Source organism: Littorina saxatilis, linkage group LG11, assembly GCF_037325665.1.
Source record: "Littorina saxatilis isolate snail1 linkage group LG11, US_GU_Lsax_2.0, whole genome shotgun sequence".
NCBI lineage: Eukaryota > Metazoa > Mollusca > Gastropoda > Littorinimorpha > Littorinidae > Littorina > Littorina saxatilis.
Genome location: NC_090255.1, coordinates 919,012 through 933,120, shown reverse-complemented (window position 1 = coordinate 933,120; position 14,109 = coordinate 919,012). Strand labels below are relative to the sequence as shown.

General features: G+C 40.3%; 1 protein-coding gene and 1 long non-coding RNA gene across 2 annotated transcripts in view; one reads left to right on the top strand and one right to left on the bottom strand.

Annotated features, from left to right (window-relative positions):
- LOC138979373 (aquaporin-5-like) overlaps positions 1–6,788 on the top strand; it is a 66,645-nt gene extending 59,857 nt beyond the window's left edge. Inside the window, exons 4-5 of the mRNA XM_070352081.1 lie at positions 635–827; positions 4,699–6,788. Coding sequence (XP_070208182.1) covers positions 635–827; positions 4,699–4,790 — 285 coding nt within the window. The 3' untranslated portion in view covers positions 4,791–6,788. The remainder of the gene's footprint in view (positions 1–634; positions 828–4,698) is intronic.
- Positions 1–11,288, bottom strand: part of LOC138979374 (uncharacterized) — a 216,829-nt gene extending 205,541 nt beyond the window's left edge. The window contains exon 1 of the long non-coding RNA XR_011460006.1: positions 9,671–11,288. This is a non-coding gene — a long non-coding RNA (uncharacterized lncRNA). The remainder of the gene's footprint in view (positions 1–9,670) is intronic.
- Positions 11,289–14,109: the final 2,821 nt, after the last annotated feature.

Below are 14,109 nucleotides of genomic sequence, written 5' to 3'. Positions count from 1 at the left end.
GTGTGTGTGTGTGTGTGTGTGTGTGTGTGTGTGTGTGTGTGTGTGTGTGTGTGTGTGTGTGTGTGTCCCTCTCTGTCTGTCTGTCTGTCTGTCTGTCTGTCTGTCTGTCTGTCTGAAGGTTGGACTATACATGTCTGTTATATCTCTTGGTTAGATAGATCGCACACAGTCCATGCATCCAAGGATACAAATAGATTTGATGGGAGTTCGTCCAGGTTTATTGTAGCCTGCAGCCATGTTGGAGTACACAATGCCAATTACGTGTCACGTGGTACTGTGACGTCATGTAATTATGCATACATGTACACACATAGGCCTATATGTTACAATGGCCACGCACTTGGGGATGGATACGCGTCTGCCCGAACATAACAGAATTTCTGAATTCTTTGATATTACCAACATGTTCTTATCTCCTACGAGCGACCATACGTGAGAAAGACCCGGCGCCCATGTGATCAATAACCCATTTCTTCACACGTGTGTATATCATGTAAATGATTTCTGGTCAAACTACAGTAGGGCAAGGACCTCATTTTCCACAGCTCATGATGACAAAGTCACGGAGACAAACTTCATTCTCAAAACATATTCCTCGCGTTTCAATATTTAAAAATAAAAGTAACTCGTGCAGGTGAGTTTCACGGGGGCGAGCATGAACCCGTCCCGGTCCCTGGGGTCGGCAGTGGCGTCCGGTGTGTACGATGGTCACTGGATCTACTGGGTGGGACCCATCATCGGCGGCGTGCTGGCGGCGGCGTGCTACAAGCTGGTGATCAGCCCCTACCGCTCCTGTCTGTCCATGGACGACGCCGTGCAGAAGATGCGTGAGTACACACACTTTCTTTCTTCTTCTTCTTCTTCGTTCATGGGCTGAAACTCCCACGTTCACGCATGTTTTAGAACGAGTGGATTTTTGCGTGTATGATCGTTTTTACCCCGCCATTCTGGCAGCATACGCCGATTCATCAGGGTTGGGGGGTGTTTGGGTGGGTGGTTGGGTGGGTGGGGGGCACGGAATAATGCAGGTTTGACCGTCCTCAATGTCTGTGTGCTGTGTGCTGTGTGTTGTGTGCTGTCTGCCATGCTGGGGCCAGTTCAGTCTTTCACATTGACCAACTAATTCTGTCTCTGTCAAACCCTGCGAAAGAAGCAAAAACAATCACTAACGAAATACGACTGAAAAGGGAGACTTTTGAGCATGTTAGTGTATGACTAGTGTTGTGGTTTCCGGTGATGGCAAAGGGTCAAGGTGTAAGGTCCGATATGTTTTCAGTTTCAGATACGCCAAATGTCCTACGTGAGATGTGAAATATTACTTTGTATGCAAAATCCTCGCTTCAGTTCAACATGTATGGCATCTCCTGTAGCCATACTGAACGATCATAAAAGCCCTTTGGAAGTATATGCAACAAGGCGTTTAACAGAGGCAAAAATAATGTCAATAAACACGGTGACATGCATATACTGTACAACCGCTGGTTAAACCAATGTGCTGGTTGCTGCTGTTTAAACTATTCTGGTCACAGTTTATATTGACCTTGACCTTCTCAACGTATTGGACATGATTATGCTAACGTAGAAATGACGTCATGACGTCTAATTGTATTTATAATGACGTATCAATATGGTGGACATTTTGTGAGCTGATGCATAATCAGCCGCTTGGGACTTTTCGCTGAAACATTTTTTCCTTGAAAAACAACTAATCACAATAACCGACAGGGTGGTGCGTTCTTCTGGCTGTGTGAAGGATATTCTTGTGTCTGTCTGGCTGTGTGAAAGATATTCTTGTGTCTGTCTGGCTGTGTGAAAGATATTCTTGTGTCTGTCTGGTTGGGTGAAAGATATTCTTGTGTCTGTCTGGCTGTGTGAAAGATATTCTTGTGTCTGTCTGGCTGTGTGAAAGATATTCTTGTGTCTGTCTGGCTGTGTGAAAGATATTCTTGTGTCTGTCTGGCTGTGTGAAAGATATTCTTGTGTCTGTCTGGCTGGGTGAAAGATATTCTTGTGTCTGTCTGGCTGTGTGAAAGATATTCTTGTGTCTGTCTGGCTGTGTGAAAGATATTCTTGTGCCTGTCTGGCTGTGTGAAAGATATTCTTGTGTCTGTCTGGCTGTGTGAAAGATATTCTTGTGTCTGTCTGGCTGTGTGAAAGATATTCTTGTGTCTGTCTGGCTGTGTGAAAGATATTCTTGTGTCTGTCTGGCTGGGGGAAAGATATTCTTGTGTCTGTCTGGCTGTGTGAAAGATATTCTTGTGTCTGTCTGGCTGTGTGAAATATATTCTTGTGTCTGTCTGGCTGTGTGAAAGATATTCTTGTGTCTGTCTGGCTGTGTGAAAGATATTCTTGTGTCTGTCTGGCTGTGTGAAAGATATTCTTGTGTCTGTCTGGCTGTGTGAAAGATATTCTTGTGTCTGTCTGGCTGGGGGAAAGATATTCTTGTGCCTGTCTGGCTGTGTGAAATATATTCTTGTGTCTGTCTGGCTGTGTGAAAGATATTCTTGTGTCTGTCTGGCTGTGTGAAAGATATTCTTGTGTCTGTCTGGCTGTGTGAAAGATATTCTTGTGTCTGTCTGGCTGTGTGAAAGATATTCTTGTGTCTGTCTGGCTGTGTGAAAGATATTCTTGTGTCTGTCTGGCTGGGGGAAAGATATTCTTGTGCCTGTCTGGCTGTGTGAAAGATATTCTGGTGTCTGTCTGGCTGTGTGAAAGATATTCTTGTGTCTGTCTGGCTGGGGGAAAGATATTCTTGTGTCTGTCTGGCTGGCTGGGTGAAAGATATTCTTGTACGTGTCTGTCTGGCTGTGTGAAAGATATTCTTGTGTCTGTCTGGCTGGGGGAAAGATATTCTTGTGCCTGTCTGGCTGGGGGAAAGATATTCTTGTGCCTGTCTGGCTGGCTGTGTGAAAGATATTCTTGCGTCTGTCTGGCTGTGTGAAAGATATTCTTGTGTCTGTCTGGCTGTGTGAAAGATATTCTTGTGTCTGTCTGGCTGGGGGAAAGATATTCTTGTGTCTGTCTGGCTGTGTGAAAGATATTCTTGTGTCTGTCTGGCTGGGTGAAAGATATTCTTGTGTCTGTCTGGCTGTGTGAAAGATATTCTTGTGTCTGTCTGGCTGTGTGAAAGATATTCTTGTGTCTGTCTGGCTGGGGGAAAGATATTCTTGTGTCTGTCTGGCTGTGTGAAAGATATTCTTGTGTCTGTCTGGCTGTGTGAAAGATATTCTTGTGTCTGTCTGGCTGGGGGAAAGATATTCTTGTGTCTGTCTGGCTGTGTGAAAGATATTCTTGTGTCTGTCTGGCTGTGTGAAAGATATTCTTGTGTCTGTCTGGCTGTGTGAAAGATATTCTTGTGTCTGTCTGGCTGTGTGAAAGATATTCTTGTGTCTGTCTGGCTGTGTGAAAGATATTCTTGTGTCTGTCTGGCTGTGTGAAAGATATTCTTGTGTCTGTCTGGCTGGGGGAAAGATATTCTTGTGTCTGTCTGGCTGTGTGAAAGATATTCTTGTGTCTGTCTGGCTGGGTGAAAGATATTCTTGTGTCTGTCTGGCTGGGTGAAAGATATTCTTGTGTCTGTCTGGCTGGGTGAAAGCTATTCTTGTGCCTGTCTGGCTGGGTGAAAGATATTCTTGTGTCTGTCTGGCTGTGTGAAAGATATTCTTGTGTCTGTCTGGCTGGGGGAAAGATATTCTTGTGCCTGTCTGGCTGGGGGAAAGATACAGTGTATTCGTAGTTGTTCTAGGGCTGTATGCTGCTGTATTGGTTTCGGGGTTTCGGGGAAGGGCTACATTTTAATTTTCATCATGTTAGTGTATGAAGACATTAAGAAGCGTTCAACACACACACACACACACACACACACACACATACACACACACACACACACACACACACACACTTTTTACATTTAGTCAAGTTTTGACTAAATGTTTTAACATAGACGGGGGAATCGAGACGAGGGTGTAGTGTATGTGTGTGTGTCTGTGTGTATGTGTAGAGCGATTCAGAGAAAACTACTGGGCTGATCTTCATGAAACGTTACATGAAAGTTCCTGATTATGATATCCCCACAAGATTGTTTCATTTTTTATAAATGTCTTTGATGACGTCATATCCAGCTTTTTTTGTGAAAGTTGAGGCGGCACTGTCACACCCTCATTTTTCAACCAAATTGATTGAAATTTTGGTCAAGCAATCTTCGACTAAATCCGGACTACGGGCCGGATTGCATATCAGATTGGAAGCTTAATAATTAGTTAATTAGTTTGCTCATTAAAGTTGTCATTAAAATCGAATGTTCAGAAGCAGATTAAAAAGTGATTGCATTGTATTCCTCATCTTCTCCTGAATTCAAAAATATATAGATATGTCATGTTTACTGTAACAATATATAGATATGTCATGTTAACGCTAAAAATGTGCTCAGAATGAAAGAAAATAGGTTCAGTAAGTAGTGTGTTGTAAAAGTTTGGTGTTTTTGTTTTGATGGGGTTTTTTTTTGTTTTGTTTGAGGGGGCGTAAAACTACACACAAAAAATAAACACGTCTTCACAAAAAATAATAAAACATGAATTGGAAATGTGCAAGGAATACCAGGAGCAGGCTTTGACAAGTTTCATGTAAATGTGTATGCGAGCATAAGCATCTTCCGTATACTCATCTTTCATCCCTCACTGTTTTTCTCTTTCCTTGCAGTTCAAGACGAGAATTTTGTGGCCATACCACGTGACTACTTCAGGACCACAGGAAAGAACGCAAAAGACGTCACAGCCAGCTCCAACTTGTGATGTCATCAACCCGATGACGTCATGTATGTCAAACATCATCTGCAGAGCGGTCATGTCTATTTCACAGGAGCGCAGAAAATCGCAAATCATTTGACAGATCAAAAGACCACATGATCTTGAAATCGTTCCGCAGACTGCGGTTAAAATACTGCTCTGTGCTTCTGTTTCATTCATTTGAATATTTCAACAGTTTGTAAGTGCCTACTGTCTTTCAGACTTTCTAATGCTTTTCTGATACTTGCTACATGAACACAAACACGAACGCAACCATATGCACGAACGCAACCATATGCACGCACGCACACGCACGCACGCACACACACACACACACACACACACACACACACACACACACAAACACATAACACAAACTTACACAGAAAATCAAAACGATTTTCCTGCAATTTGTATTCAGTTTTCTTCAAAACGTGGATATTTGTATCAGGAAAAGGATTTCACCGACAAACCTAAACAAAACAAAACAAATCTAGAACTGATGTTTGATTGTGGGTGTCAAAGCACAGTGTCCACTCAGGAAAATGCTATCACGGGGAAACCCTGCCAAAATCAGCTAGGGTTGATATTACGTCACTGTGAGTTGACGCACAACTGTGTACCTGTTATTACATATCTCTGTAAGCTTACAACAGTAACTATAACCTTGGAAATATTAAGTTAGTTTATGTGCGCTCTAGCAGCTAGAAGAAAACAGAACTGCGGACCCAGATAGATTTTTTTTTTTCATTTTTTCATCTGTACTCATATACATATGTTTCTTAACTGTACAGTGCCATAACATAACCATTTTACTGTTTGGTAAATCAGTATATCTGCATATTTTACTTCCTGAAGCCGTGATATTTCTGTAAACTGCATAGTTCCACCGAGACGTTTGTGACGTATTTGAAAGAGGAAGTATGGAACGTCTTGCGTGCATTAGTAACCGTGATAACAGACATACATGTACTCGTGAGAGAGAGAGAGAGAGAGAGAGCGAGAGAGAGAGAGAGAGAGCGAGACAGAGAAAGTGTGTGTGTGTGTGTGTGTGTGTGTGTGTGTGTGTGTGTGTGTGCGTGCTAGCGTGCGTGCGTGAGTGTATGCGTGCGTGCGTGCGTGCGTGTGTGCGTGTTCGAACAGATTAGAATGGGTTGTTATGAGTACATGTGCTCAGGAATATAACCGTCATATATCATGTTACTACTTCCACAGCACTGTTAGTGAATTCACCCTTGTGCCACATATGCCCAAAATAAATATGACCAAACAATTGTATCTTTTCTGTCATATTATCAGTTGATGAATAATGTTTTTGGAGTTTGTATCATCACGTTCTGCCTGATTTCCAGAATTGATAATCATGCGTAACCATATATATCATATTACACAAGAAAGACAGATATAATTAACACTCCAGATTGTGAGAGAAGTAGTATACATTTTGACCTGACTTTGACGCTAAATTCTCTTAGTGGACACGTTGATACAAAACGGATCAAAAACAGAGTGGTATCCATCAGTACCGTACTGTGCAATGAATATTAATATTTCCCATCATTTCGTCAGTTAATAAGTAAACTCCACACACACACACACACACGTACCTCTTTCATTCTCTCTTTCCCAGAACAGGTTGAAAGAAAAGGCGTAGCCTTAAACCTCTATCCTTGTAACACAAAGTTCCATCATCATTATCATATCTCTCTCTCTCCCTTGTGTAGCAGCAGGTCTATGGTAGCAGTAAAGCCTAATGTTCTCTTTTTCTCCTTGTCATAAATCTTTTCATCTCAGATCGTGTCTGAATGAAGTAAGGGGCAGCTCATTGAATGTAATTATGCATAATTATTGAAAAATGTATTTCGGACTCTTCCCTCGTTATGTACACTGAATGCCAAAACTTTTTCCTTCAGTGGTATATATCATTATGGTATATTACCCGTACCATTGTATGTATAATACTGTAAATACCCATGCATATAACAAATAAATATCAGGAAAAATCGTGTTTTTGTTTTTTGTTTTCTCTCCCACTCATCCTTTTATTCTGTTGCATATGTGTTTGTGTGTATGTATGCATCTGTTTCTGAGTTCAATAATATTTAAAGCTGTGGTCTATTTATGACTTTCCGGGGCAACGAGGTTGAAAAATAGGGATACAATCATGTACAGAATTCTGTACAGCAAACGCTACCCGAAACCCCACCTATACGGCGTACGTGTATGACCTTGAGAGCTTCAGTCAACGCTTGAATTTTGCAGGGATAACATCCGGTTTGCTCTCTCACGACTGATCATATGTTATCTTCAATAGAGATCAAGGGGAAAAAATAAACGCCCCGACGAAGATTCGAACTCTCGACCTCGAGACTTCGTGTCTCATGTCCTAACCACTAGGCTACTGCGCCAATTGAGAGAAAAAAGGAAAAACATTGATATGAATTCATGTTATGTTATTCTTGAAGCAGCATGATTTATATCTCTATCCGCCCATTATTCAGAAGTGAATACATGTCAATCAATCAATCAATATGAGGCTTATATCGCGCGTATTCCGTGGGTACAGTTCTAAGCGCAGGGATTTATTTATTGTTTTTATTTTTATTTTTATTTAATTTATATCGCGCACATCTTCAAGGCGCAGCGATTTATTTATGCCGTGTGAGATGGAATTTTTTACACAATACATCATGCATTCACATCGGCCAGCAGATCGCAGCCATTTCGGCGCATATCCTACTTTTCACGGCCTATTATTCCAAGTCACACGGGTATTTTGGTGGACATTTTTATCTATGCCTATACAATTTTGCCAGGAAAGACCCTTTTGTCAATCGTGGGATCTTTAACGTGCACACCCCAATGTAGTGTACACGAAGGGACCTCGGTTTTTCGTCTCATCCGAAAGACTAGCACTTGAACCCACCACCTAGGTTAGGAAAGGGGGGGGAGAAAATTCCTAACGCCCTGACCCAGGGTCGAACTCGCAACCTCTCGCTTCCGAGCGCAAGTGCGTTACCACTCGGCCACCCAGTCCACATGTATAACTATTTCTTAGATGTCTGGTTTCAACTGCACAGAGCTTTGGAGAGATTCAATTACTGTTCTTGTCATTTTCTTGCATGTTGTAAACAGAGATGTCGCAGCTATTTGCATGGCGCGAATGTCGTGTAGCATGACGGTGTAAACATGTACTGCGATTCTGTAAAACATGTTTGCAAATAAAGGCAAATTTCAATGTCAATTTTTACGTTTTTGCAACGCATGAATAATAATTCAAGCGTAGAATGATATAAAATTATCAATTTTTTTATCTTTGATAATACTGGTGAAGTGGCCTAGCGGTTAAGACATCGGCCCCGACATTGCGAAGCCCCGATGCCTTGAGTTCGAATCCCTGCCAAGTCGTTTATTTTTTCTGCTCGATCCTTCTTGACAAATATGCTCAGCTCTGCGAGAGCAAACCGGATGTTACCACTGCAAAATTCAAGCGTTGACTGAAGCTCTCAAGGTCATACACGCCGTATAGGTGGGGTTTCGGGTAGTGTTTGCTGTACAGAAATCTGTACATGATTTTGTCCCTATTTTTCAACCTCGTAGCCCCGGAAAGTCATAAATAGACCACAGCTTTAAGTCACGTTTTTGTTACTTTGGTGAGTGTGTGTGTGTGTGTGTTTGTACGCGCGTGCATGTGTGTGTGCGTGCCGTGTGTGTGTCTATGTGTGTGCGCGCTCGCGTGTGTGTGTCCAGTCAAGAGACTTTTACTGGTCAGCAACACAACACGCCATTCATTGTTTTCTGTTGTGGACCACCACCACCACCACCTTTCAAACACTACTGGTCAGACAAGTTGACAAACACAACTACCACTTTCTGTCTTTATTTGGTGTTTAACGTCGTTTTCAACCACGAAGGTTATATCGCGACGGGGAAAGGGGGGAGATGGGATAGAGCCACTTGTCAATTGGTTCTTGTTCACAAAAGCACTAATCAAAAATTTGCTTTACCTTACTGGGAGAATGCAAGTTTCCAGTACAAAGGACTTAACATTTCTTACATACTGCTTGACTAAAATCTTTACAAAAATTGACTATATTCTATACAAGAAACACTTAACAAGGGTAAAAGGAGAAACAGAATCCGTTAGTCGCCTCTTACGTGCTGGGGAGCATCGGGTAAATTCTTCCCCCTAACCCGCGGGGGGTCCTTGTTTATGTCTCCTGTGTACATATTTGGCAAGTCAGTGTATTTCATTACAATCAAAAGACAACAACAAAAAGAGAATAAATTAATGCACAGAAACGAGCTGTTCTCATCCAAAGAAAGTACGCTATTGGGCAAAGCAACTTCCGCCACAACACAGAAATAAGGAGAAAAGAAAATTAAAACATATTCCAAATAACAAAAAGTTTGCTGGCAAAGTTTCCAAAGGCAAATTAAGATATGAGGTAGACTGATGCAGAAATCACAATGATTATTAATTGATAGCTTTCAACTTATGTTGTTGCTCAAACCTGAGGCTAAAAGAAGAAAAACAAGAAAGAAATTGATTTACTCAGACTTGTACGTTCTTGATAGGTTCATAAATAAAGCCAAACAATTATAGGTGTGTGGTCCCTTCATATTTCAATATATTCAACTTTCTCTTTCAAAAGAAAAAAAATCGTTTCTGCAATGTATATGTGCATGTACAACAACTTGCAACCCATAGCATCTGAATGTCTTGACTGTTGCAAAGAATCCTTTTTATAACAAGCTATCACTGGGAACTGAACACTTACTGGCTTTAATATGGGAAACACATCCATATTTATACACCTACACATGCTCTCTCACACACACACGCACACTCACACACGCAAAAACGCCAACACACACAGTGACACACATCCACACTTAGTGGTAACATATCACTAGTTAAATAGTTTTGTTTGAGTAGCTCATTTTCATTCACAACTCACGTGACACAGAGTATATATCCTACATTCTGCACAAAAATAGCAAACTTGATATAAATAAATATTTAAATATGATATAGCATTCTGGGTAACATAAATATGTCCAATTACACAATGGCTATGACGAGTAGTATTCTCATCCCATTCTCACACATTTCACATCTGTCTTGGGGGGGCCGAGGTGTGAACACAAAGAGCGTATGTAATTTGTGATCTCAATAATAATCGCTGGGGTCATATTGCACACTGACCTGTGGAATTCACCTCCACTAGCCATACGCACCCCCACCCCAATAACAAAAAAATAAATATATAAATTAATTCTTTCTTTCTTTATTTGGTGTTTAACGTCGTTTTCAACCAAAAAGGTTATATCGCGACGGGGAAAGGGGGGAGATGGGATGGAGCCACTTGTCAATTGTTTCTTGTTCACAAAAGCACTTAAATCAAAAATTTGCTCCAGGGGCTTGCAACGTAGTACAATGTATTACCTTACTGGGAGAATACAAGTTTCCAGTACAAAGGACTTAACATTTCTTACATACTGCTTGACTAAAATCTTTACAAAAATTGACTATATTCTATACAAGAAACACTTAACAAGGGTAAAAAGAGAAACAGAATCCGTAAGTCGCCTCTTACGACATGCTGGGGAGCATCGGGTAAATTCTTCCCCCAAACCCGCGGGGGGGTTATAAATTAATTAAACAATTATTTCACTGTAAACATTGTGCATTACGTATTTCGGCACAGACTGTGGGGATTTCCCAACCAGCTTCTCGCCTCCATTTTCTCGCTCATTTCCAAATATCAGTGGGTGAACCACAGCAGGTACAAAGTTCCAAAATCTCAAAAAGCGGGGGGGTTATAAATTAATTAAACAATTATTTCACTGTAAACATTGTGCATTAGGTATTTCGGCACAGACTGTGGGGATTTCCCAACCAGCTTCTCGCCTCCATTTTCTCGCTCATTTCCAAATATCAGTGGGCGAACCACAGCAGGTACAAAGTTCCAAAATCTCAAAAAGTCAAAGTCAAAAACACCTTCAAATGCACAGGAATATAGCAGGTTGAACAGAAAAGTGCACAAGGTAAAACAAGGCATGGGAATTAAAAATTGTAAAAAAGGCTGAAAATTTGAAAGTAATAACAAAGTTGACGGCGCGAAGCACCTAGCCTTACTAGGGGGCTCCGGGGGCAAACCCCCCCCGGATTTTTTTTCTCTCCAAAGAACCCAAATGGTGCAATTTGGTGTCATCTTATCTCCAAGTTTGCCATTTAATTCAGTTTTTAGAACCATTTTTGCCTCCCCCCCTTTTTTTTTCTTCGGCGGAAACTTCTGCTTTTTCGGCAGAACAAAAAAACAATTCGGCGGAAATTTGCCTTTCGGCGGACAATTCCCATGCCTGTAAAACAATGTAGAGAGTAAATGTTGCAAAATATACTATATGTACCAGCTAATGAACAACTAGTGTCAACACACCCTTGGGATTTCAAAGCATTAATTGTGAGCTACAAAAACATACAGGTTCAAATATTTATATATATATGACTAAGTGCCAAAAGGTGCGCACGAAAAGCGGACAAAGGGGCTAAAAAATAAAAGTTGACAAACACGACTGATATTGTGATTTTTGTTAAGACAACAGATGCTGGAACCCAATTACGAAAAGAAAAGAAAAATTTACCCAAATGATTTTACAAATAACGATAATTTTGTTCGTTATATCATTCAAAACGGCACTGAGTCATAGCATTAAGGTTATCTCGCACGTTTTTAAAGCTAGGGCTTTGAAACTTGGCACACAACCAAAGTATAATGACCTCCAGGTATGGTGCACATCACACTAAACAACATTGAATTTCAAGGTCACAGCGAGGTTAAATTTCCTTTGCAAACTGGAAAATTGTCGTTGTCACGTCTTACATGTTTTAATACTAGATCAGTTAGACTTTACATACTTCACATACTTTCAGCATTTTTATAAAACCTCATTAAAAGTGACCTGCTTGTTAATCTTTGTCAAAGTTCAAGGTCACAGCGGGGTCACATCTGGTCCAAATGTGGAATATTTTCAATTTATTCAGCGCGTTTATAGCACGAGCTTTGAAAATACACACAGTTCTAGTGTATAATGTTCACACACGATTAAAGTCTGGTTGAAAAAGTCAAGGTCACAGCAGGGTCGCGTTGAGGTCAAACATATACATTTTTCAATGAGGTTTTCTCATATGTTTTTGAAGCTAGGGCCTTGAAACTTGGCACACTACGCAAGTTAAATTAAACCTCATCAAATTCCAAGGTCACAGTAAGGTTAAAGATCCTTTAAGGATATTTTCTAAAAAAGGTGACCGCCTGGTTAATGTTTGTCAAATTTCAAGGTCACAGCAGTGCCATCTGGCTTAAACTTTGAAAAATTGTCAATTTCTTCAACTAGTTTTATAGTGTTTGAAGTCATTCACACATGATGAAAGTCTGGTTGATAAAATCAAACGTCAAGGTCGCAGCGGGGTCGCATTGAAGTCAGACACATACAATTGTCATTTTCACGAACGCCTTTTAAGCAACACCTTTGAAACTTCACACATTCCAAAGTTTTGATGTTGTTTGGTTATAATCAAAGTGTGGTCAATTTCCATGATTGAGAGCATTCAGAGGGGTCAAGTTGAGGTCACACAAAAGAGATTAAATTGTCGACACAACAGATGAGACTGGCTACCACTGTTTATTTTAATACACTTTTATGCAAATTTTAAATTGTGTTCAACCATATACACCAAACTCACCCAAACTCCTGAAACATCCAAGAAAAGGAAAAATGTGTCCAAGCAAGGAAAAACGCCATTTCTTCAAAGGCTGGAATAACTACAGAGGCAGCCGCGTCATTACACACAATGCAATTACGTCATACATCATACATTTCTATGAGTCATGTTGAATGGAATGGTGGCATGTGCCTCTATTCTAGCTAACAACAAAGCTGAAAAAATGAATATTATCTGTTTGTTTTGTTTGTTTTACCCGTACGAGACCTTTCTGTGACCTTGACATGTGACAAGGATCTACCTTAACTTCTTTAAGTCGGAGTTGAGAGTTGTGTGATGTTTGAAGGCTCTCCCTTTAAAAAAAACTGAGATAATGATGCATTTTCGTGTTTTTGATTTGCCCATGTGACCTTGAGATTCGACAAAGGTCAACAAGACTTTAACCGTGTATGGAGGCTATTAAGCCCAAAAATGTGAACTTTCAAGGTTCTTGCTTTGAAAAACTCTGAGAAAAAGGTTATGTTTTTTTTTTTACCCACACGAGACCCTGCTATGACCTTCACATTTCTCAAGGATCAACCTTGAATTCTCCATGTTGAACAATCATTAAGCAAAAGCGTTGTTTGAAGTTTGAAGGTTCTAGCTTCAAAAATCTCTGAAAAAATATGTTTCATCCGTTTTCTGAACCACATGTGACCCAGCCGTGACCTTGAAATCTGACAAGGGTCAACAAGACTTTTACCATGCATGGGGGCGATTAAACCCCAAATGTGTGTGAAGTTTCAAGGTTTCAACTTAAAAAACGTCTGAGAAAAATATACATTTTCCTTTTTGGACAATGTGTTGCACGCAAGACAACACGACAAACGCTCGTGTTATCATTCTTTTACTTTAAGGTCGACTTGCGTGCCCGCTCTTTCGCTAATCTCAATTAAAATTCATCTTAGAAGTTCGGTTTTATTACGCTTTTAATTAAGAAGATTAAACTAAGACAACAAATAGTTAGTTTTACCCATTAAACTCGATAAGGTAGTGACATTTTATGTTGAACGCAAGAAGGTGTCGCACGCAAGATCTGAAAAGATGTTGACGACATAATTTCAACACTTGATAGCGCAATCGTGGTTCGTGATTTCTTCACAAATTTTGAACACAGAATGTGTCACGTGGTTCCGTAAATGAAGTAGATCTTTGTACATGTAAATTTTGTTTTTAAAAGAAAATAACCGTTAATTACCGAACATTTTGTCGCACGCAAGATATGACGAAATTTTCAAATCGTTTTCAAAAATGCTGTTCAAAAGTTCTGCAGTCTTTGCTGGATTACTTGAAAGACAGCAGTTTGATACACCGTTATCGCTTGACGTGTCGACATCAATTCCAGAGTTTTTGAAAAAGAAATTTAGTAAATATCTGCGATTGAAAAATGTATGCCGTGATGACGAATCATCTTGCGTGCGACACCTTAAAATTCGGTTATCGAAAAAAAAAAATTCTCTCGAGATTTAGATTTGACGTTTGGTCTCGTCTGTAAAGCGATGTTTCAGGCATTCAATCAAACTAAATGCAATTCATTTGTGCTTCTTGTTATTTTTCTGT